The sequence below is a fragment of the Peromyscus maniculatus genome, chromosome 12, assembly GCF_049852395.1.
Source record: "Peromyscus maniculatus bairdii isolate BWxNUB_F1_BW_parent chromosome 12, HU_Pman_BW_mat_3.1, whole genome shotgun sequence".
In the NCBI taxonomy this organism is placed as follows: Eukaryota; Metazoa; Chordata; class Mammalia; order Rodentia; family Cricetidae; genus Peromyscus; species Peromyscus maniculatus.
In genome coordinates, this window is record NC_134863.1 from 21,578,836 (window position 1) to 21,601,877 (window position 23,042).

At 40.6% G+C, this 23,042-nt stretch overlaps 1 protein-coding gene across 7 annotated transcripts in view; it reads right to left on the reverse strand.

Moving 5' to 3' along the window:
- Nucleotides 1–23,042, reverse strand: part of Atp13a3 (ATPase 13A3) — a 90,070-nt gene that overhangs the window by 54,761 nt on the left and 12,267 nt on the right. For 5 of the 7 annotated variants that reach the window (XR_013043707.1, XM_076548674.1, XM_076548672.1 and 2 more), the window contains exons 3-8: nucleotides 8,888–8,988; nucleotides 6,474–6,647; nucleotides 5,726–5,905; nucleotides 5,434–5,504; nucleotides 3,606–3,686; nucleotides 1,382–1,451 (exon numbers count right to left, since the gene is read on the reverse strand). Coding sequence is in view for 6 of the 7 variants with exons in the window: in XM_076548674.1 (XP_076404789.1) it covers nucleotides 1,382–1,451; nucleotides 3,606–3,686; nucleotides 5,434–5,504; nucleotides 5,726–5,905; nucleotides 6,474–6,647; nucleotides 8,888–8,988 (677 nt within the window). In the remaining variant the exon portion in view is untranslated. Of the gene's footprint in view, nucleotides 1–1,381; nucleotides 1,452–3,605; nucleotides 3,687–5,433; nucleotides 5,505–5,725; nucleotides 5,906–6,473; nucleotides 6,648–8,887; nucleotides 8,989–13,736; nucleotides 13,761–23,042 lie in introns of those variants that run through there. The other 2 variants (XM_076548677.1, XM_076548673.1) reach the window with 2 other exon arrangements.

Here is a 23,042-nt window from a genome sequence, read left to right on the forward strand (position 1 = left end):
CCTGTCAGAATGGCTACGATCAAAATCACCAATGACAACCAATGTTGGAGAGGATGTGGAGCAAAGGGAACACTCCTCCACTGTTGGTGGGAATGTAAACTTGTACAACCACTGTGGAAATCAGTATGGCAGTTTCTCAGAAAATTAGGAATCGAACTACCTCAAGACCCAGCCATCCCACTCTTGGGCAAATACCCAAGGAATGCTGATTCATACCATAAAGATACATGCTCAGCTATGTTCATAGTAGCACTGTTTGTAATAGCCAGAACCTGGAAACAACCTAGATGCCCATCAACGGAAGAATGGATGAAAAAAATGTGGTACATATACACAATGGAGTACTACTCAGCAGAGAAAAACAATGACAGCATGAAATTTGCAGGCAAATGGATGGAACTAGAAAATATCATCCTGAGTGAGGTAACCCAAACCCAGAAAGACAGTCATGGCATGGACTCACTCATAGGTGGATTCTAGATATAAAATAAAGAACAATCAGACCACAACCCATAGACAGTTGATTGGCTTGATCAGTTTGGGAGGCATCTAGGCAGTGGGACCAAGTCCTGTGCTCATTGCATGAGTTGGCTGTTTGAAACCTGGAGCTTATGCAGGGACACTTGGCTCAGTCTGGGAGGAAGGGACTGGACCTGCCTGGACTGAGTCTACCAGGTTGATAGCAGTCCTCAGGGGAGGACTTGTCCTGGAGGAGGTGGGAATGGGGGGGTAGGCTGGGGGGTAAGGGGAGGGGGTGGGAGGGGGGAGAATAGGGGAACCCATGGCTGATATGTAGAACTGAATGGTATTGTAAAATAATATATATATATATATAAAGAAAGAAAGAAACTGGTGAATAACAATCATATTTCTAGTAAAGTATCCACCCAATACAAGTTTTTTTCTACAGCCAAAAACCAGATGAAGGTCTGGCAAGCCTTCCTAGGCAGTTGCTCAACGATTTCCTTTACTCACACAACTATGGCAGTTATAAATGAGCCCTCACTGCGAGAACGGCTTCATTTCCAGTACTGCACCATGAGCAGTGAGGAAAGGAACAGGAGTGACAAGTCACACACACTGCAGGATCTCTCTCTCTCTCTCTCTCTCTCTCTCTCTCTCTCTCTCTCTCTCTCTCTCTCTCTCTCTCTCTCTCACACACACACACACACACACACACACACACACACACACACACACACAAATTCTATACAATAAAAACAAAACAAAATTACACATCCATATGACAAGAATTTTTCCCATTTTTACTTTCCAAGTAAAATATGAAGCAAAGTTACAGAGCAGAAAACCAAGGCTATCTTCTTACACATGACTCTTTTCCAATTGATGAATCTACTGTTGAGTTATATACAAGTCTTACCTCTTTAATTAGAAGCTTAAAAACAGAAGGCACTTTCACAGCAATTTCATTTACTCCATAAAGCAACTTTCTATGACAGAAAAATACAGTAACCATATTAATAATGATTTAGAAAAAGAATTATGCTAGATATAATTAAAGCCAATCATCCTTAGATTTATGTTTTTAAAATCTTACGTTCCTTGACTAAAGTTCTCTACTTTAAAAAATAAAAAAGCTGCTGGATGGTTGTGGCGCACGCCTTTGATCCCAGCACTGGGAGGCAGAGGCAGGCGGATCTCTGTGAGTTCCAGGCCAGCCTGGGCTACAGAGCGAGCTCCAAGACACCGAGGGATACACAGAGAAACCCTCTATTAAAAAAATAAAAAAATAAAAAATAAAAAGGCTATCTGTGCTATTTAATTCAAAGCAGTCAATAACGGTAACCAAACTTTTAACAGTTTACAACATTTTGACTCCCATATTTACTGTGATAACTATCTTTCTTACTAATCAATAATCATGTAAGCAAAAGACTCATTTTGTTATGTCTAGGCTGTCCTGAAACTTAATCAGGAGTCTAAAGACAGCTCATGGGAGAATCCTCCTGCCTCAGCTTCCCAGGTGCTGGGACTACAGGTGCAAGCCACCACAACTGACTAAAGTTGACAGAGTTGTTCTCTTCTTAACAGAGCAAAAAATTCTGAGATTTCATTTGTATTTCACGTGCATGGGTGTTTTGCCTGCCCGTGTCTCTGCACCACATGCACGCAATACCCAAGGAGGCCAGGGGAGAGCCCTGGGTCCTAAGGAACTGCATTACAGACAGTTGTGAGCTGCCATGTGGGTGCTAGAACTCACCCAGGTCCTCTGGAAGAGCAGCACGTGCTCTTAAGCACCAAGACATCTTCTCCAGCCCCAAACAGAGCAAACTGTATGAAGATTTAAGTTACAACTAACTTTTTTAGGAAATCAATTATGTTTGAAGAATCTTATCCTAATTTTTTTCTAGGGAGAATATTTTACTAACAAAGTTCATTTCAAAACATTGCACATTTGAAATCTTTTAGAAAACAACACTTTCTTAAAGTTCTTAAAGTTGCTTAGAGGCTGGGGATGTTGTATTTGCTGCTCCAGTATCAGAGTGGCTGCCAACCGCACACAAGACCCTGACTTCAATTCCACAGGACTGCATAAAACAAGCACAGTGTGGTATACCTCCCTGAAAGCCCAGCACTTAGGTAGCAAATGCAAGATCAGGAGTTCAAAGTCATCTATCCTTGGCTACACACTGAGTGAGGTCAGGTTTAACTATGTGAGGCCTTGTCAAAATCAAAAACAAAACAACAAATAAACAAAAACCAGGGGGTGGGTGAGCATGCCTCAGTGTAGAGAGTGTCGAGTGCTTGCCTAACCCAAGTAAGGCCCTGAATTCTACCCTATCCCTGACCCCTCGAAAACCCCCAGATTCTTCATTTTAATCTCTTGTAATAGTATGCTTTGTATGCTATTATAATTGTAGCCTTTCATAAGGCGTTAAGTCTGAATGATTTTTTCTGTTTAAACATTGAAAAACACGTTACAATGGTACAAAAAAATTCTAATTCTATCCAAAAACTACATTTATCTTTAAAATATGCAATACACTGGCATATTTTTATACTTTAACCAATAACACACACACAAAAAAAGCTTGGCTCCCTGTTTATAGCTTCCTGAAGAGAAATTCCAGCTCATGTTTACAATTCCCATTTCAGAAACTCTAAGGTGCTGCTAATTTATAGAATGACACTGAGGACGACACTCCACCCACTACATGACACCTCCCAATTTCAAAGACAGGAAAACATGGGAATTTTTGTATCTTAGAATTGATGAAATAGTAAAACTTTAGGGATATGAGTTTAACATTTTTATAATTTTTTTTTTTTTTTTGGTTTTTCGAGACAGGGTTTCTCTGTGTAGCTTTTCGCCTTTCCTGGAGCTCACTTGGTAGCCCAGGCTGGCCTCGAACTCACAGAGATCCGCCTGGCTCTGCCTCCCGAGTGCTGGGATTAAAGGCGTGCGCCACCACCGCCCCGCCATTTTTATAATTCTTAAACTAAAGGAATGTTGCTCAAAATATCACTAAGGGCACAACTAACAGTCTATTTGATTGAAGTACCTACATTAGAGAGTTGGCCATACACACACGGTCTAGATGTAGGAATTTTGATACAGATCCACTTGAGTTGGGTAAAGTTACCTGTAGGCATGCATCCCCTTTGTCAGTCCTGCACTATGCTTTTCATAAATTGATGTACAAGAAACACCTTCATCCAGTCCCCTAAATAAATCCAAAGTTTTTACTTTAAACAAAGTTTAAAATATCCAAACTTATTAATGCCTCATTGTGCTATATTCGTGATTTTAAAACTGTAACTTCCTTAAAAACTTCTTAGAAATTCTTAACAACAACAAAAACAGAAATCATGAGACTTTTAAAACCTCAAAGTCTTAAAATAAAACAACAGTGAATGGTCGAAGTCTCAAATGTAACTATGTTGTCCACTGTATTTATCACTGCTCTAAATACTTACTACAAATACATAAATGGACTTGGTAGCATTATCCTTGAACAGTTTCCAAGCTTATGAGTCAACAATAAAACTTAAGATAAAGTATAACTGAGAATTCCAAACTCAAGATTTTTTTTAGTTTTTATCCTGTTTCTCCTTTATATTTTTAGTTTTAAATTAAGAAATCCTTCCATCTTCTTCCACAATGCACAAAACATAAATTCTTTCCTACATACCTAGTTTCAAAGTGTAGAATTTACGATCATAAATGTCTAAGACCTAGAACAATCCTATGATTTACTTTTCCCCCTAAAAAAACATCATAATTATGTTTAACTTAACTGATACCAGCCAAACATCTCTAAACCAAAGAGAATTAAACACATTAATCTACATATTCTCTACATTTTACATATAGGAAAACTAAGCTCTATAATTTGTTGGTATCATTAGGGTACACCTCAAATCTTATAAATTTCAATGGCTGTCAGAGACCAAACAATAATTATATTAGACATTCTTCCCACCAGAGCTGATGACTTCTCCAGAATGCAGTACACAGAGGGACTAGCAACTAAGTGTTTAACAAGACCGCAGGACATTGGCATTCTTCCTTAAAGCCATGGTTCTTCAACTTTAGAACCAAGCATGAGAAAACCATCAGGCCCATTCTAGAACATTCTAATTCTTTAGTATTTCAGATAAGCATTCCAGGTATTAACTTAAATCTTCTTGATTCCTCTTTTTACTGTTAAGATTTATAAACTTCTCTGGCATTCTAAAACAATGACTTTAATGAGTGTTTAAAATAGTGAATAATAGCAAAATAGAATCCTTAGGGGGCTAAGACAGGAAACTGGATACAAACTGAGCCAAATAGCAAGACCCCATCTTTCAAAAAAAAGAGTCTAAAACATAGTATTTATATAACTTGACCTCTCCACACAAAACAAAATAATGGATTACTCCAATTTGTCCTATCCAAAGATAACACAGTTGCCAGTGTTCTTTCTTATCAAGATAGTGAAGTTTTCTAAATATGTATTACATGATTCTTATTACAAATGCATGGGACTAACATAGGAAGAAATAATTCAGAAACTCTAGAGAAAAATATAGGGGTCGGGGAGTGGGGCTCAATGGTAAAATCACTACTTATCAGCATTTGTGAGTCCCAGATTCAATCCTTAGCCCACTGCACACCAAAAACAAAGTAAATCAAAACAACAAAAACCAGGTAGAAAACCTACGATGTGAGGTATGCTAAAATTTTTCATGCAGCTCAGCCTCCCACACTGCTGGGATCACATGCATGTACCACAGGCAAGCACTTAGCCTTCTTCTAAATTTTATGTAAATTTTTCCAAAGTACAAGTTGCAAGTCAGACTTACTTTTAATACATGAATAAAAGTAATGAAATAAAAGGTTTTTTTTACTTTAGTAGCATTAGAATACAGTCTCTTACTAAAGCATTTTCAAGATAGTCATAGTCTAAGCAAAAGAAAGATACTTACCTTAAGAAATCAAAATTGTGAATGTTATCATTCCAGAAATATCTTATGCTATGGTGGGTGAAATAACGCATCTGTAGGACACACATAAATATTATATCAAGAGGCTTATCATCACTTCTTATAACACATCATTCATTTCTATTAAACCTAAAGTTTTATTTAATGGCAGATATTTTACAAAGCATGTAATTTTATCAAGCAGTAACTGCAAATGCAAAATTATGATCTATCTTTTATAATGTTGAATGTTAACTACAGTTTTTCAAAAAACTTTGATATTCCATCACAGTACCTGTTGTGACTGAGTCTGTGAGTATTTATTCATCTCGCATCTTTCTTCTGTCAGAGTCTCAGCTAAATGAACAGCATGGCCATTAGAAACCTTATTAACTAAAGATTTTGCATTAAAATTTGGTTCATTTTCCAGGGGAAGAAAGCGAATTTTTGCACAAAACCACATTTTAAATTCGTCCTTAGAAAAAAGGGAGAAAGGTCAAGTTAATTATGCATATTAAATAACTATCTGTATTTTTATGTAAATCCTATTATTTAAAAATTTAGTCATCTCTTGCTGACAAAGTATCATTTCCTACTCATTTAACATGAAAAATTTCTGATCAACTTTATAGCACACTACCAATTCCTTAACTTACATATATACTGAACATTAACTATTATGACCCCTTATAAAATGTTTTCAACTAGGGTTCTAAACAAATTGCTTGAGATGTAACATCATACAGTCAATAGCTGGCCTAATCACTGAGGGGTCTGGTTAGCTATAGTTCTAAAGGGCAGGACCTTAGAAGACAATTAAGTATCTATCTAATAATACCCTGGGTCATAGAGAGTTATAAGCTAGTCTCATTAGATTTAAGACTTTTTTTAGCCTTATCACTGGAACCGTATTTACATCAAAGCCATACCTGATAAATACTAAACATTCCAAAGTCCCAGTCACTTATTCTGAACAGATTACACAAAATCACTATTTTACTCCTTGAATAATTAGCTACTAGCAAATGCGTGCATGGACTTACAGTAGTCCTGAGCAGCACCACTTCACAGTCTTTAACTGCAGCTCTAACACATGTGGCTTTCACTCGCCACTCAGGCATCCAGTAGAGGAGGAGGAGGAGAAACCCACCAGTACAAATCACTCCTACAGAAACCATGGCAAGCTTCCAGCGGCAGAAGTTATAGCCATGTATCTCCTGCACAGAAATGGCAATCACATGATAAAGGGGAAATGATAAGGCAGATAAACTAAAACTTGTTTCAAAGATACATAGTAAATCATATATACATTTTATGTGTATGAATGTTTTGTTTAAGTGTCTGTCTGTGCAACACCCTCAGACCAGAAGGGGCTCTGGATACCCCCTGAAAATGGCATTATAAATGCTTGAAAGCCTCCACGTGGATGCTGAGATCAAACCTAGGTCCTCTAGAACAGTCAGTGCTCTTAACCACCAAGCCAAATCTCCAGCCCCATTCCTTCTAACTTTTATCATTTCATTATTTTAAAACTTAAGTCTTCCATAGGGTTTTACAAAATGAAGTTTTTATTTTGCAACCATTTTAGACTTACAGAAAACTGTAAAGATATCAGTGTTTCTTACAGACGCTTCCATCCAGTTTCCTCTGTCAAAACCACACTGCTCCATTACGATCACATACACTTGGTGTTGGATTTCCTTTTTTCTACTTACACATTGCTTCATGACACTATATTCCCTGAATGAGCAACTGAGACATGGTCACAGACTGCCGAGATGGGTCAGACGTTAGAAGTGCTGGCCATGATACAGGGTCTCACACAGTTAAGTGATGTACCCAAGGCTGGCCTCCAACTTACCATCCTCCTGCCGCTGCCTCCTGCATTTAGGATTACAAAGTATGTATTACCATGCCCAGCACCACATTACATTCAGATGTTTGTTTTTTAAGTGACTTGCTTGCTCACTGTTCCAATACCACTGTAACTGATCAACCTCATTCCCTAACCCTTATTATTTGAAATATTCTTGAATTCTTATCCACACTGGCTGCCAAATAAAACATTTCAAACTGCTGAAGGCCTAGTTAAGTGTACACTTCAAATAAGCAGTGGAAATTTTGTTTCTTCTATGGCAACATCTGAGATATACTAAAACTTATTCTTGAACGTGGTGGTGATACACGCCTCTATCTCAGCACCTGGGTAGCTAAGTCAGGAGAGGGTTGTGAGTCTGAGGCCGGCTTGAGCTATAGCAAGGAGAAAACTTTATTCTTTAATTATCTTAAAAGCATCTTGACAAAAAAAATTGAGACTTTTTGTTTTAATTAAGCTAATTTTTTAACTTTATAAACCACAGATGGAAACCTTTACTTGGGGAACCAGCAATGTATCAGAGTGAGTGTGCTTGCCATGCATGCCTGCTGACTTGAGCCCTAAAAACTAAAAAGCCCTAAAGCCCAGAAAAACTCCTCAAAGTTGTCTTCTGACCTCCACCACATGCACACCACGGCACACATGCACCTACATGTACACACAAAAATAGTGAAACACACATTTTAAAATTTTTGAAATGGCTCAGAGGTTAAGAACACAGGCTGTTCTTCCAGAGGTTCTGAGTACAATTGCCAGCACCCACGTGGTGGCTGAAAACCATCTGTAATGAGATCTGGCTCCCTCTTCTGGCCTGCAGGGATACATACAAACAGAACACTGTATACATAATAAATAAATAAACCTTTAAAAAAAAAATATGTTTTAAATGAATTACCAAGCCAGGTGGTAGTCTGGTGAAAGCTCCACCTCAGCCCCTGGCACCCATATACCCAAAGGGTCTGGAATGTTCTGGTGGAAGGTCCACCTCAACTCCCCTCCCCCATCTCTCTCCCCAAACTGGCCCCCTCAAAGCCCACCCAACAGCAGCCCCTCCCCTAGAGCTGCCCTCCCATTCCAGACTCCCCCACCCCCTCAAAGCCCACCAAAAGCCCCTACTGGGGCTGCTCAAGATCATGCCTACAGGTTACTTAAGGCCTGGTAGCCACATTTGCCATGTGATCCCTCCCCTGCCTTCCCAAGGGTCACCCAAGATCACTTTACTTTGCTCATTAAACCTGGACTTACTAATTCGGTTTGATTTGGCTAATTACATCAGTGGCAGTGGTGGGCACCCAGCAACCAGGAATTCAACTTATTGGGTGGATCTCTGGGTTCAAGGCCAGCCTGGTCTACAGAGTAAGTTCTTTGTTTAAAACAAACAAAATACACACACATACACAACCACCTTAATCAGGATACAAAAATTCAGACGTATATGTTGTGAGTAGGTGTTTCACTAGAGATCAAAGCTAGAGCCTCATTAGCTGGACAAACACTCCACCACTGGGTCGGACCCCGGCCCGGGCTGCTTTTCTTTAATTGCATCTTTTTACTCCCTAGGAAATCATGAAAGCTAGTTACCATTTCATCTTCTTGGCCCTTGTTGATAATCTTCCTTTCTTCTTTGTCCATCTCTCCCGTGGCTTCAAAGGTGCTGTGCTTCACACGACAGGTGAGGATGGCTGCAGGAAGAAAAGAGGCAAACGCTGGCCTGCTGTAAAACACATCCCGGCTGCCCACCACAACTGGACGGTAAAACCCCTGCTGATGACACCACACACCGAGAAATCAGGTCAGAAGTGAGCTAGAACTGTCTCCCTGTGGATGGATAACTCTCCTAGTACCAGAAAGTGCTATGTGGACAAGCTGCTACTGCAGAAAAGCCATCCATAGTCTTACCCAGATGTGGACTCTGTGCACTACAATACCAACCCGTCAGGAAAAACAGCCTCATGGGTCAAGAGGGTCATGACTACTATGTACATACCCAACTTTCTGACTGGATCTGGGGCCCGTTCCAAAGGAGGAAAATCATGCTTTGACCTTGTAACCTGTAAACCTGGACCAAAGCCCATTGCTGGGAAATCTCAGGCCCTGAGGGGAACAAACCTATCATTCTTGTTTTGTCCAAACTACCTTTCAAATGTTTATGTCTATACCCATGGATTACTGCTGCTCTCAATCTTGGACAGTTAATAAAGAGACTCATAACTGTTGAGAGCTCAGCCCTAAACATGACATCTATATCACTCCCTCCAAGGCTCCATCAAGGAACATCACTGTAGCAGGCAGGGGCAGAGAACCAAAAGATGGGGGAAAACATTATGAAATGCTGTCCTCTGCACCTGACCTACAGAACAGCTGCACTTACTCACTCACTCACAGTAGCAAATATGGCCATCAACATTCCATCAAGGATAGATGGAGAAGGGGCTCGCTCATAGGACTTCACCCTTCCCTGAGGAGCTATTGGCTGAGGGGAGGAGGTCAATTTCTTCAGTGGAATAGCCACTAGTAAGCTGCCCAATCAACCCTCATTAAATTCAGTGGGTAATACCCAAACCAAAACAGAACATGGAAGCAGGAGAGCTTCCTGGGAAAAAGAAAGCGTTCTGTGGAAGTGGGTGGGAGAAGACAGTGGCAGCAGGTGGATGGGATGTCAAAATATACTATACACGTGTGTAAAACTGTCAAAGAATGATTTATCATAAAAAAAAAAAAGTTAATAATGCCAGATAAGGGAGCTCATGACTTTCATCCCCATCCAGCATTTGGATTAAGAAAGAAGATCTGGAGGCCGGGCGGTGGTGGCGCACACCTTTAGTCCCAGCACTTGGAGGCAGAGGCAGGGGGATTTTTGTGAGTTCGAGGCCAGCCTGGTCTACAGAGCGAGATCCAGGAAAAGGTGCAAAGCTACAGAAAAACCCTGTCTTGAAAAACAAAAAACAAAACGAAAAAAGCTGTGTTCAAGGCCAACCTGATTTACATAGTGAACTCCAGGCCAGCCAGAGTTACACAATAAGACCCTGTCTCAACAACAAACTTTGGGTTTTGTTTTTGTTTTTTGAGACAGGGTTTCTCTGTTTAACAGTCCTGGCTATCCTGGAACTCACTCTGTAGACCGGGCTGGCCTCGAACTCACAGAGATCTGCCTGCCTCTGCCTCCCGAGTGCTGGGATTAAAGGCAGAGCCACCACTACCTGACCAAACTTTAAATTTCTTAACAAACTTTTGTAATTCAGAGTCAATTCAGCTCTGTGGAGTGTTTTAGCTCATGGTAGATATGACTAAGACTACCCGAAAGCTGGAGAATGAAAAAAGATTCTTTATTTTCTCTCAGAACTTAAGCTGTTACCTATCAAAGCTACGGCAGGTGTGGATTAATGAAGCATACTGAGTTTTATGGTGGTAAGTAGTGAGAGTCGAAATCTGGCATGTCGTTATGACTGCAGAAGCACAAGTACTGTTTCTGAGGTGCTGAAGAAGCCTGCCGAGGGCACCGTGTGTAGTAGCTGAGTGTCTTCCCACTGAGCTGTGTCTGCAGCCCCCAGAAGATTTCCAGTGATTCCCCCAACCAGGGGTCAAACCTATTTGGGAAGATGAAGCACCCGTACTGAACGTGTACCCCTTTTTCTTGTCATACACAGCAAAGGAATCTACGTGGGCTAAGTGTGAAGTCTACCACATTATATAAAGGAATACGTAGCTCAGACTTCAGTACCTGGCCGAGTCTCGGCATCAGTCCTCCACAAATACTAGTGACCAGTTACATTTAATTACCAGTTCCAACCTCTTCTTCCCTGGTCGGCCTGGAACTCACTATAAAGACCAGTCTGGCCTCGAATGAACTGAGATCCTCCTGAGTACTGGGATTAAAGGCATTTAATCTGCCACCACTGGGACAGGTCTAACTTATAATACAGTATCAATACATAAACCCAGCATACACAAAAACTCTAACATCAACAATAACCATAAAAGCCAGGCGGTGGTGGCGTATGCCTTTAATCCCAGCACTCGGGAGGCAGAGCCAGGAGGATCTCTGTGAGTTCGAGGCCAGCCTGGGCTACCAAGTGAGTTCCAGGAAAGGCGCAAAACTACACAGAGAAACCCTGTCTCAAAAAAAAAAACCAAAAAAAAAAATAGTAATAATAATAATCATAAAAGCATACAAGAGAGGCTAAATCTAAAAGGTTTGAGTCCACCGCTTTAAAACAAGGGTAGAGAGCTAGTGAGATGGCCTGGCCAACAAAAAAGCCTCATGACCTGAAATTTGACACTGAATCCACAGTGGAAAGATAATGGACTCCTGAGCACCATGGGGGTGTGTACACACACACACACATACATATATATACAAAAAAAAAGGGGGGGGAGGATTGCTTGTCTCTGCAGAACACAGCGAGTGGAACACTATCACCTCCCTCAATTAGATTCCTTACGTTCCTCTAACCAGTACACACCAGATTTGGAACACAGCAGACACTCAAAAAGCACCTGTTTGACTGGTACTGTTTGACAAGGATATTGGTGCTAAGACAGCAATATTTTTTTTACATGACAAATTAACTGGCCAAGTAAAAGTCAAATGAATTGTAAACTATTCCATACATAGAACCGATTAAAATCCATTAATCAACCAAAAAAAATATTAAACCCAATGTCACTGCAGAAATGGAGCAGTTTTAAAAGTATCAAGTCCAGCTTCTCCAAAACAAGTCACACTACCATCCAAAACCCTTTGGACAACTCAGGAATAATGTCTTCTCCCTCCATGGCAGCACTTGGGCACGAAAGCATAATTAATAGTCATTCCAATACCACAACAACAATCCATCAAATCAATGATCTGAAGGGGCAATTACTCTCAAGAACTAGCTATCTAGAACGTGGAACAATTAAGCAAGCCCAACATTGTTCCCTGCGATAAAGATCAGTAGTTACTGCCTGCACTTGTAGGGTACAGTCTAATCCTGCTTGTGTCTTTAAAGGTTAATTAAAGAAGGAAGGGAGGAAATGGAGGAAAAGGAAGAGATCTTAAAGAGGGACCACTACGTAGCCCAGCTGGACTGGAACCCATTATGTAGACCAAGCTGGCTGCCTGTGTGCTGGGATTCAAGTGTTCACCTCCTAACACCTCCCCCCCCCCCCCCCCCCCCCCCGCCAAGTCTTCAGTTGTATACTTATTGATCAATACTTGTCAAGATACTGTCAGTGCTGTTGTAATTTAAAACGGTGGGAAGAAGCCACACCATACAACAGGGCCCACATGGGAGGTTCATTGAGGGGAGGGGAGAGAAGGGGCAGAGACTGGTCCCTGGGGACAAGAGCGAAGGAAGAGAAAGAGACCGGAGGTGGGCAAGGCCCGCCTTTTATAAGGAAAGGAAACCTAGTGAATGCACACAGGGGGTGCTCTTCGTGGCTGCAGCTGAGGGGTATCCTGTCAGGACCCTGAGGGCAGGCCAGTGCAGATGCCTACATGCTAACGAGTGCCAGAACTCCACTCCTCCAGCACACACTCCTCCCGCTCCTCCCTCTCCCCCCTCCCACCCCTTTTTCCACGGGTCTTGCTATGAAGAGATGCATAGCCTCATACATACTCACTGTGTAATCCAAGCTAGCTCAAACTCACGGCAATCTTTAAGCTCAGCCTCAAGAGTACTGGGATTATATTAATGAACCAGTATGTCCAGGTGGAATTGCCATTAAAATTCTTTGGGTCCACGTACTATTTAAATTTTTTTTCTCTAAATTTCTTAAACAAGTTTACCTTAGTGTAGCATGAAGTATATCCCTAAGATCTTGAGCAGTTAAAAAGCATATCAAGGAATATTCCAATATATTTTGAGTTGTATGGTAATTTATTGAGTAGGACAACCTACTTAAATTTTCCCAAATGATCAATGACCATATTACAATGCAGCTCTTTATACAAAGATGACTTCTCTACATGTTAACTGCTTTAAGACATAATTAATGCCCTACAAATTTTACCAAAGTTAGCAAAATTGTAAAATTAATTTAAATATAAATCATCCATTATCACTAACTTTAAATATTTCACACACCTCACAGGAAATTAAAGAATTAACCCTTCAAATACACTTGGAAAACTCATAATTCCAACTATGCTTACATTTAAAACATGCACATTATAAATGTATAATTAAATGTAAATGTTTATATAAATAAACCTTTAACATTTTAATGACTCCATAAAGATAAAGAATATAAAACTATCTTAAAATACACTGTAGAAAAGATGCATACTAAAATACTTTTCTGACATATACCCAATTAAGACATCTGAAGCATTAACAAGCTTCAAAAATATATTGAACAAAATACACCCTTGTTGGCTTGCTAGAGTGCATTTTTTTTCCAATCAAGTCAATTTCTACATCACCAAAAGTAAAGAAATTTTTCTTACCAATAGCATTATACCATTATTCCTCTCAGATCCTGATACTTCAGCTTTCAAAAACTGGCTCTTCATATAAAATAAAACCATAAAAATCCATACAAACATTAGAAATTTATTCCAAATATTGGTTCTGTTTAAAGTGCATTTAAGATGGATAAGATATTAAAATTTAGGACTTTTTAATTCAGCAAATTCAGAGTTTTAGAAGATAGACCCTTCTGTTCCCTGTCACTGGCAGAACTCCTACTGAATAAATCCTATCCTGCTAGCACACAGAAGTTCCGGCCACAGTGCATGCCTGAATCTTGATGTTATCTAAACAGCAAAGGGTTAGGCTATTGTCCTTAACCAAACCCTTCCTTGAATTTATAATGAAATGGATTTGCTTCACAGGGTGGAAAAAAAAATGCAGTAGAGGACAAAATGAAGCTATCAGAAATAAAAATCACCAAGTTTAAGATAATGCTTACCCCCTCTATTCCTTTAGTATGTTCTTAAATGGTTAGGCCTTACTTCCTAAACAAGACAAACTGGCATCAACAGGCAGAGAATTTCCCAAACCTCTAAGACATTTTTGCTTCCCAAGAGCATAATACTGTAATAGTTCATCTGAGCCAAATGTGATGTATATATCTGTATCCCAGCAATCAGGAAACTGAGGCAGGAGAGAAATGAGTTCAAGGTCAATCCAAGGCCCTGTCACAAAATAAAAGGAAATGAAAATTTTTATTTTTAAACCTGCCCAGAATTAATTTCACAAGGTGCTTTACAGAGCGGTCTGTAACTCAAGTATAACATTAATTAAGCACAGCAATTTTAAGTATTATATTTTGTTTTCTTTTTTTGAAGACTCCCATGTAGCCTAGATAGGTCCTGCATTCACTACCTAGTTGTTTCTGACCTCCACATATGTGCTATGACATGTATATGTTTGCACCTCCCTCCCCACCCCTGTGACATATATAAATAAGATTTTTAAATAAACATTTAATCCTCCCCCCTTTCCTGAGATTAAGTCTCTCCATATAGCCTAAGCTTGTCCTAACCTGTTGTCTGAACTTTCCATGTACTGAGATTGTAGGCATTTATCACCCCATCAAGCTAAAAGCCCAAGGACACAAAGGATGCTTCAAAGGCCCTGAATTATAAATACCACAACTGGCATTCTCAACCTATTTTTTTTTTTTTCCAAATTTATAGCATCCACAACAAATCCACAATTCAAAAGTTTTACTTTGTGCAAGTGAAACAAAATATGCTCTGGTACATTTAAACTCTAATCCAACCCACAGAACAATCCTAATTTAATATCTATACAAATACTTCTGTAAAAAGAATAACCAAATCGTAATCTTCCAAGCAGAGTAAGCAAACTGTCACAACTCTGAGGACAGAGCTCAACTTCAAATCAGCTCCTAATAATAAAAATGACGTAATATAGCTTAATGAATTCGTGGAAATTTTACAAGGATACCAGCTAAATTTTAACAAAGGTTTACTCAATACCCACTTTATCACTTCCCATCTCAGACTTTCTCTTATAATACATGCTTTTGTTTCTGTGTTTAGGCTTAAGGAAGACTATTGTGTCCAATATACACCAAACCAAGACTGTATTTACATTTCTCAAGTGAAGTCTTTGTATAATATGTTTTTTGTGTTATAGAGCAATATGATAGGTAGAATAAAATAAATTATAATTAGGCCACACAATATAATTACCTGCATTGGGATTAATATGAAGAATGAGTTTAGTCTACATTATTTTTTAATCATTTTTATTATATATACTACCTTCTAAATGAGCATTTTTTATTTAGGGGTATCCCATATGGTTAAGACTGCCCTCATGAGACAAAAAAGTTTATCTAATAAAAAGTTTGGATTTTATTTATTTAATTTTTTAAGACAGAGTCTCAAGTAACCCAGGCTGGCCTCAAACTCTTATGCAACTGAGGCTGGCCCTGAACACTTGCCCTTCCTGCCTCTACCTCCAGAGTGCTAGGATTATAGTTATATGCCATCTCACCCAGTTTAGTCTGATTTTTAGAATGCCTATTTGTGGGGAAACGGACTGGGGAAAGGCAGTGGATGAGCCAGGGAGCGAGACACCAACGGTACATGTTTGAAATCAGCACACTGAAAACTATCATTTTGTATGCTAACCTAAAACTTAAGTTTCAAAAATAAAACTGGGAAGGTGGTTGGTGCATGGCTGTAATTCTAGTGCTTGGGGAGAGGTGAGAGGACCAAGGATTCAAGATCTGTTCAGCTTCACCAGGAGTTTGAGCTCAGCTTCAACTTCATGTGATCTGGACTAAGAGAAAATCCAGTAAAATAAAAGCCAATTACTCAAGTCACTGGGGTCCTACAAGTCTCATATTTCTTTCTCATAGGTGACAGTTTTGAACTCCATGCTCAAGCTCAAGGTAAAAAGTAATCGAAGTGTTATACTGCCTAAGAACTTGAAACCTATCTAGGTAAACCTTTCTATGAAAACTGCTACATCAGGCAAGAGTTTGGAACACATTTACCCTGCAGACAGTTTATTTAAAAAGACTGGCAGGACAAAAGAGCCGCTGAGAGAACTGCTTCTGACACCTGAGACAAGAGTCACTGTGCTAACCAGTGCCCACCCTCTGCACTGGGGTGGGAGGAGGAGGAAGAGGAGTAGTTTGGTAGTTTTCCCAGGAGGAAGACTGAAGTGTACAGATACCCTTCCGTTTCTACAGCACAAGGCCAGCCCTGGAACACTCCAATACTCTCGACCTGGACCTCAACTCACATCTCTGGACGTTAACAAGCACACTGACTTTCACTTGTGTTTTCTTTTTCTAAGACAGGCCCCACTGTAGTGCAGGCTAGGCTACAACTCATAACCCAGGACCTCACACAAGCTCAGCAGATGCTCTAAGCTACAGGTAGTTGCATTTATTTCTTTTCTGGGTTTTGGTTCAGCTGAGTACAAGTATTAACAACCCATAATACAAATATGATAAGTAGCTGCAAATTACTTTTTGGGTTTTGTCACCACTGCCTGACTGCAAACTCTTATTTTACTGAATTCATCTACAGAATTAAGCAAGCAAGTGCACCATCATATTAAGAGCAGAATAAACTAGGTGTAGTGAGGCACGCCTTTAATCCCAGCACTCAGGAGGCAGAGGCTGAAAAAGACCTCTGTGAGTTCAAGGTCAAACTGGTCTATTTAGTGAGTTCCGGGCCATACAGTTGGGGTGGTAGGGTGGGCTGGTGGGCTGGTTTTCAAGATGGGGTTTTAGTTCTGGTAGTCCTAAAACTCACTTTGTAGTCCAGGCTGGCCTCAAACTCACAGAGATTCATCTGCCTCTGACTTCCAGGTGCCAGGATTCACCACCATTCCCAGCTCTGCTTGGGGTTTGTTTGTGTGTTGTTTCCTTGTTTTGTTTTGTTTTCTGAGACCCTGTCTCTTAAAAAAGAAAGGGACAAAAAAGCTTAGGCACTGTGTACAACCTGCTGTTGCATCCTTTCACCTGTAGATGGCAACCCAATAATGCTAAAGGAAAAGAGAGTGGCTGAAGCCAACTAAATTACTCAGTGGTTAAAGATGAGCTATTATGCACCAATTTGTTTAGGAGACTGGAAATGTCAGTATGAAAAGGGGTTGCTTTCTGAAGTGCTATTTTCATTTACGTGTCTCAAGAGAAAAATCATATATACAACAAAAACCATAATGAGGGCTAGGCATGGTGACATAGGCCTTTAAAATCCCAGCACTCAGAAGCAGAGACAGGCGATATGTGAGTTCAAGGGCAGCCTGGTCTAAAACAGTGTTTCCAGGACAGCCAGGGCTCAATAGCTGGACCCTCTCAAAAAACCAAAAATAGGCTCCTGGGTGTGCTCAGGCTGCCCTCCCACAGCAGGATCTTTCTCCAGGTGGTGAGCATCGATGATGTCCGAGCCACCAACCTCAACTGCTCAGTGATAGTTGGCGTGAGGCCTACATGGACATTATTATTCAATGGATATCAGCTGATTGTGCTCGGTACCCACCTCACTGCCTTGGCCTCCCACATCTGGGCCAGGAACGCAATGGCAGCATCCGCACCCAGCAGAGATAAGCTTGGCCTGGGGAAGGACCCCGGTACTGACATTACATAAGAGTCCTACAACCAAATGTTAGCTTGTGACTAAAGACAGTTGTCTGGAGCACGAACCTTAATAAAATTAAACCTGAAGCCAGGAATTGGGATGAATGCTGAATGATCAGAGAAACAGAACAAGCCACAGCCACCTCACCTTGCCAATTCCTCAGCTGATCCTGTTTCCTCAGACTGGAAGCCTCTGAGTCCTCATCCAGAATGAATCTCAGTTGAACCCCTGCTAAAAGCCTAAAAGCTCAACCAGCTCTAGTTCCTCGTCCTCACGCCTTAAATACCTTTCTGCTTCCTGTCATCACTTCCTGGGATTAAAGGCTTGTGTTACCACACTTGGCTGTTTCCAGTGTGGCTTTGAACTCACAGAGATCCAGACGGATCTCTACCTCTGGAATGCTAGGATTAAAGATGTGTGTGCCACTATTTTCTGGCCTCTATATCTAGTGGCTGTTCTGTTCTCTGACCCCAGATAAGTTTATTAGGGTGCACAATATTTTGGGGAACACACTATCACCACAATTGTCTAAGAAGAGTTGGTCTTAATAACTCAAAATGCTACGTGAAGGTCACAAAAGAGACTAACAGTGCAAGAGTCCTGACATTTGCCAGGGCTTCTGGGGCAAGATAAATAAGAGGAGGTAGATGGTGAAGGGTCTGGACAAATTTGAATTTTTCTTTCTCACTTTCCCTCACTGCTTAACGATACTTGAATCTGGCTTCATCTCTCACCCAAGCAGTAAATAATTAAATATTTACCGCCAAATGAAAATAAAGCATAGACGCGTGTGGTAACACTTAGCCATTAAACAGGTGATAAGAACAACAAAAAGGCCAGGTGCACCCTAATACAGATACAAAAAGTGAATTCCGAGAGGGTATGGGGGAGGGGCATCCTCACTACACAGTGGCTTTTAAGACCAGCCTGGTGAATTACAAAGACACTGTGAGTGAGTGAGTGAGTGAGTGAGTGAGTGAGTGAGTGAGTGAGTGAGTGAGTGAGAGAGAGTGAGAGTGAGAGAGAGAGAGAGAGAGAGAGAGAGAGAGAGAGAGAGAGAGAGATGAGAGAGAGATGAGAGAATATCCCAGAACTAGGAGGGTCTACGGAGTTCCAGGATAGCCAGGGCTACACACAAAGAAACCGTGTCTTGAAAAGCCAAAAAGAGTAGATTTTGGGTCAGAAGTGCGGTGCATTGGTGGTGCATCCTTGCAATCCCAGCACCTGAGAGGCTAAGGCAGGAAGAATATAACTTTAAGCCATCCTGGGCTACATAAGACCTTTCCTCCCTCTTAAAAGAGATCAATCAAAAGAAAATATATCTTTGGTATACACAAGGCCTTGGGTTTAATCACCAACAAAAGAAAGGGGAAGGGATGCCGGGTGGTGGTGGCGGCGGCGGCGGCGGCGGCGGCGGCGGCGGCGGCGGCGCACGCCTTTAATCCCAGCACTCGGGAGGCAGAGCCAGGAGGATCTCTGTGAGTTCGAGGCCAGCCTGGGCTACCAAGTGAGTTCCAGGAAAAGGCACAAAGCTACACAGAGAAACCCTGTCTCGAAAAAACCAAAAAAAAAAAAAAAAGAAAGAAAGGGGAAGGGGAAAAAGAATTTATACTATCTTTTTAGAAAACCGACTCACAACATCTTCTATATATATAATCTATCTATACCTTAATCTAACAATTCTAATTAAAATCCATGGCATGTGTTATCTAGACTAAGTATATATGCATAAAACATATTGCTATTGTTTGGTTTGTACCAAGGGAAAACAAAACCCTAAGCCCCTTACAATCTATCTCAATGTCTGTCAACAGAATGTATGGATAGCTTATGAAATCAAGGCAAATTAGTTAAATTTATGTGTAGAGACCAAGATAGCTCTATACAAGAAAAGAAATATGACTACTATACCACCTTTGTAGCAACCAAAGAGTTGTGCGTTTGTGTTTAAAAACAAGCAATGAGGCACGAATAGTGGTGCATGGCTTTGATCCCAGCACTCGGGAGACAGAGGCAGGCGAGTCTGTGAGTTCAAGGCCAGCCTGGTCTATACAATGAGTTCCAGGCTAGCCAGGGTTTCACAGTGAGACCCTGTCTCAAAAGAGGGCGAGTGGGAAGGGAGGGGGAGAACTTTAAGATCCACCAAAGTGTTACCATTAAATCAGAAAGTGTAAATATTGTCCAATAGATGTCACCAGTATCATATACTTCAAGTTCCTCTGCATAACTGAGGGCAAAATTTTTGTTCTTTCTTTCCCCCCTCTAAGGGTGACAGTGGGACTTGAAAGCAAAAATTCACTGGAATAAAGAAAGTTACTTTAAAACAAGCAAAAGTGAACTAGTACAAGAGACACTGACTACAGTAAGGGTTAAGAAAACACGAGTTCCAGTAATAGTCTATCTATGTAAACAAGGCAAACTGCCAAATGAGTCTAATTAACAACCTAAATCTGTAACTTCAGATTAAGGTTTTCTTTGAATAATATATAAATGAAAGGGTCTCCCATTTAATGCAAATTAGTGTCAGCTTAAAACTATAGTACTAGTAGCTAAAACACTAATAACTTGGTTGACATTTAAATCAATGATTTAAAAATGATACTTGACATCTAAATGCTCATTAGTTCTGAGACTGCTGTTTTTCACATTTTACCACAGCTAACACTGGAATGCTTTTTAAATGTTATTGGTGCTGTCAGCAGGTGACTGATGATACATGGGTCACTGCACAAAATGCTCAAAGTTACTATCACTGTTCGTATTTCTCAAAATTAAGTGATGTGTACACACTGTTAGTAGTAAGTACATGTTTAAAGTTACTAATGCATTTGAAATGACTACACTACAGTTGAATTGGCAAACAAAAAGTAATAGCATCAACGGAAAAGACTCAAAATACAGCAGCAGAGTGGACAGGAAGAGCTGGGATGAGAGGGGGATAGAGAATACTGACAAGGAAGAAATACACAATAAAGACAAGAACATTTCCAGAGACTAGATTGTATTCCTAAATCCTCAGTATGTCTGGGAAATAGAAACCCCAGAAGTGTTTTCTATGACAAGGTCTTACACGTCACAGGCTGGCCTCCAACTTGTAGGTATACTTTGATCCTCCTGACTCCACCTCCTGGGTGCTGGCCCTACAAACACGGGCCACAATGCCTGGTCTATATGGTGGATTGAGGGAAGGGAGGGAGGCTAAAATTCTGGGCTTTCTGCATGTTAGGCAAGCACTCAACCAACCCAAGCTAACTTTCAGCACTTCGTTTTGTTGTTCTTTTATCAACAGAAAGCCTTGTGTTTACTTTCAGTAACTCAGCATGGTTTGCTTCAGGATTACTGCACAGCTTTCAAAAAACCAAAACTCATTTCATTCATGATCTTTACCACAGTATGATTCATAGTTCACTCTTCCAGGCTTGATGATTTGAAGGTTCAACCACAAAGAAGCAGAAAACCAGTAGGAAATTATTCTTTACAAAAGACACAATCCTGCACATTTACAATCGTAGCTAACAAGAACATGGGGGGCCCATGTCTGTTAGAGGAGAGAGTTGTGTGTTGAGGTAAGGTATGATTATAATGAACAGGCTGGTCTCTAACTCTAAATCTTCCTGCTTCAGCCTCCAGGTACCTGGATTAAAGGCACACATATCTGCCTTATGTGAACTTCAGAAATTGTATGAATTTGTGTTTTTCTGCTTTATTCCTGTTCTCAATTCAAAGCCTGCTATGTTGATTCACTGCAGCACAAAAGACTTCAATTATATCCTATGAAAATTTTAAAAATATACTCAGGTAGCAAAGGCAGAAAAATCACTGGTTCAAGGCTGGCCTAGGCTATCTAGCAAGACCAGGGGGAGGGGGTAGTGTTGGGTGTGGTGGCACTTCATTTAATCCTAGCACTCGGGAAGAAGTAGACAGATCCATGAGCAGGAAGCCGGCCCTGTCCTGTCTATACACTGATTCCAGCCAGTGTAGGCTACACAGTACAACAAACGATAAAAATGACTACAGGCTTGTGTACAGGCATATTTAGTCTAGAACCCACCTTCATCAGCATCTACTCAATCTTCCGATATTACCAGGGCCTCATCCACACTAGGCAGGCACTCCACCACTAGATGCTCACTCTAGCACAATCCCAGGCCTAAATAGTATCTTTTCAAAGAATGACATTGATAGTACCGGCTTCCACAAGATTATTTTCTAAAAATCCATTAAACCAATTGTTGCTACAAATAAAGCTGATCCATTTATTCATGGAGAAAACAGTGACCTGGCTTCCAAGAAGGCCCAAAATGTCCTTTCTCTACCTCCCACAATTGTGCTTAACTGCAGTTTACCTTATACTAACCTAAATAGAAAGGCCAGGTTACCAAGCTACTACTTCCTATGATCATTAATTGTTAATGTCTCCTGGGCTGTTTTTGTAACAATGTCACCAGTATGGCACTGTTGGAATGTCTATGATGGTAACAACTGCCCATCCATCAGCTTTCAGCACTGATTTCTCATTCCATCAGATGCACAGATTCAACCTCTCCATGCTTGTTTACAGACAGCTAAAATTCAACCTTTCCTCAAAATATCCTGCCCCTCAAACTTACCAATTCATTCTCCCCTTAATGATTATAATTTGTCTAAAACAACAAATTTACAAGTCACCCTAGACCCCACTATCTTAACACCTATACCAAACGGGGCATCATTTCCATCCTTTCCCATGCCACGTCACCATCCCTGTCTCCACCGACATCCCTCAATCCAGGTCCTTCTTCCAGTCTTCCCCATTCACGTCTATGCAAATCAACTACAACCTCCACTCAGCTGTGTGAAGTCTCAACAGCCTGCCACTGTCTGCGACATCATCTCCCAAATCTGTACGAGTACCTCCAGAGCATTTCAAGATTCCCTGCTCCTGTAAGCAGAATGAATGGTAGTTTTAAACAAAGTTAAAACACTGCTCTACAGCTAGCATCTGAAGTCCCACAATGCAAAATATCTATTTCTCTATCAACGGGGAAGTGGAGTCCACAGTAAAAACTAATTACAAGACTTCTAAGAGCCTTTAGTATCTGTCACTTATCAACTGCTATCATTCACACGTACAAACTTTGCATCTCCTTCACACAGAGCACAATTTGTAGCTCTTCAAATAGCCCTACCACTTCCTGACTC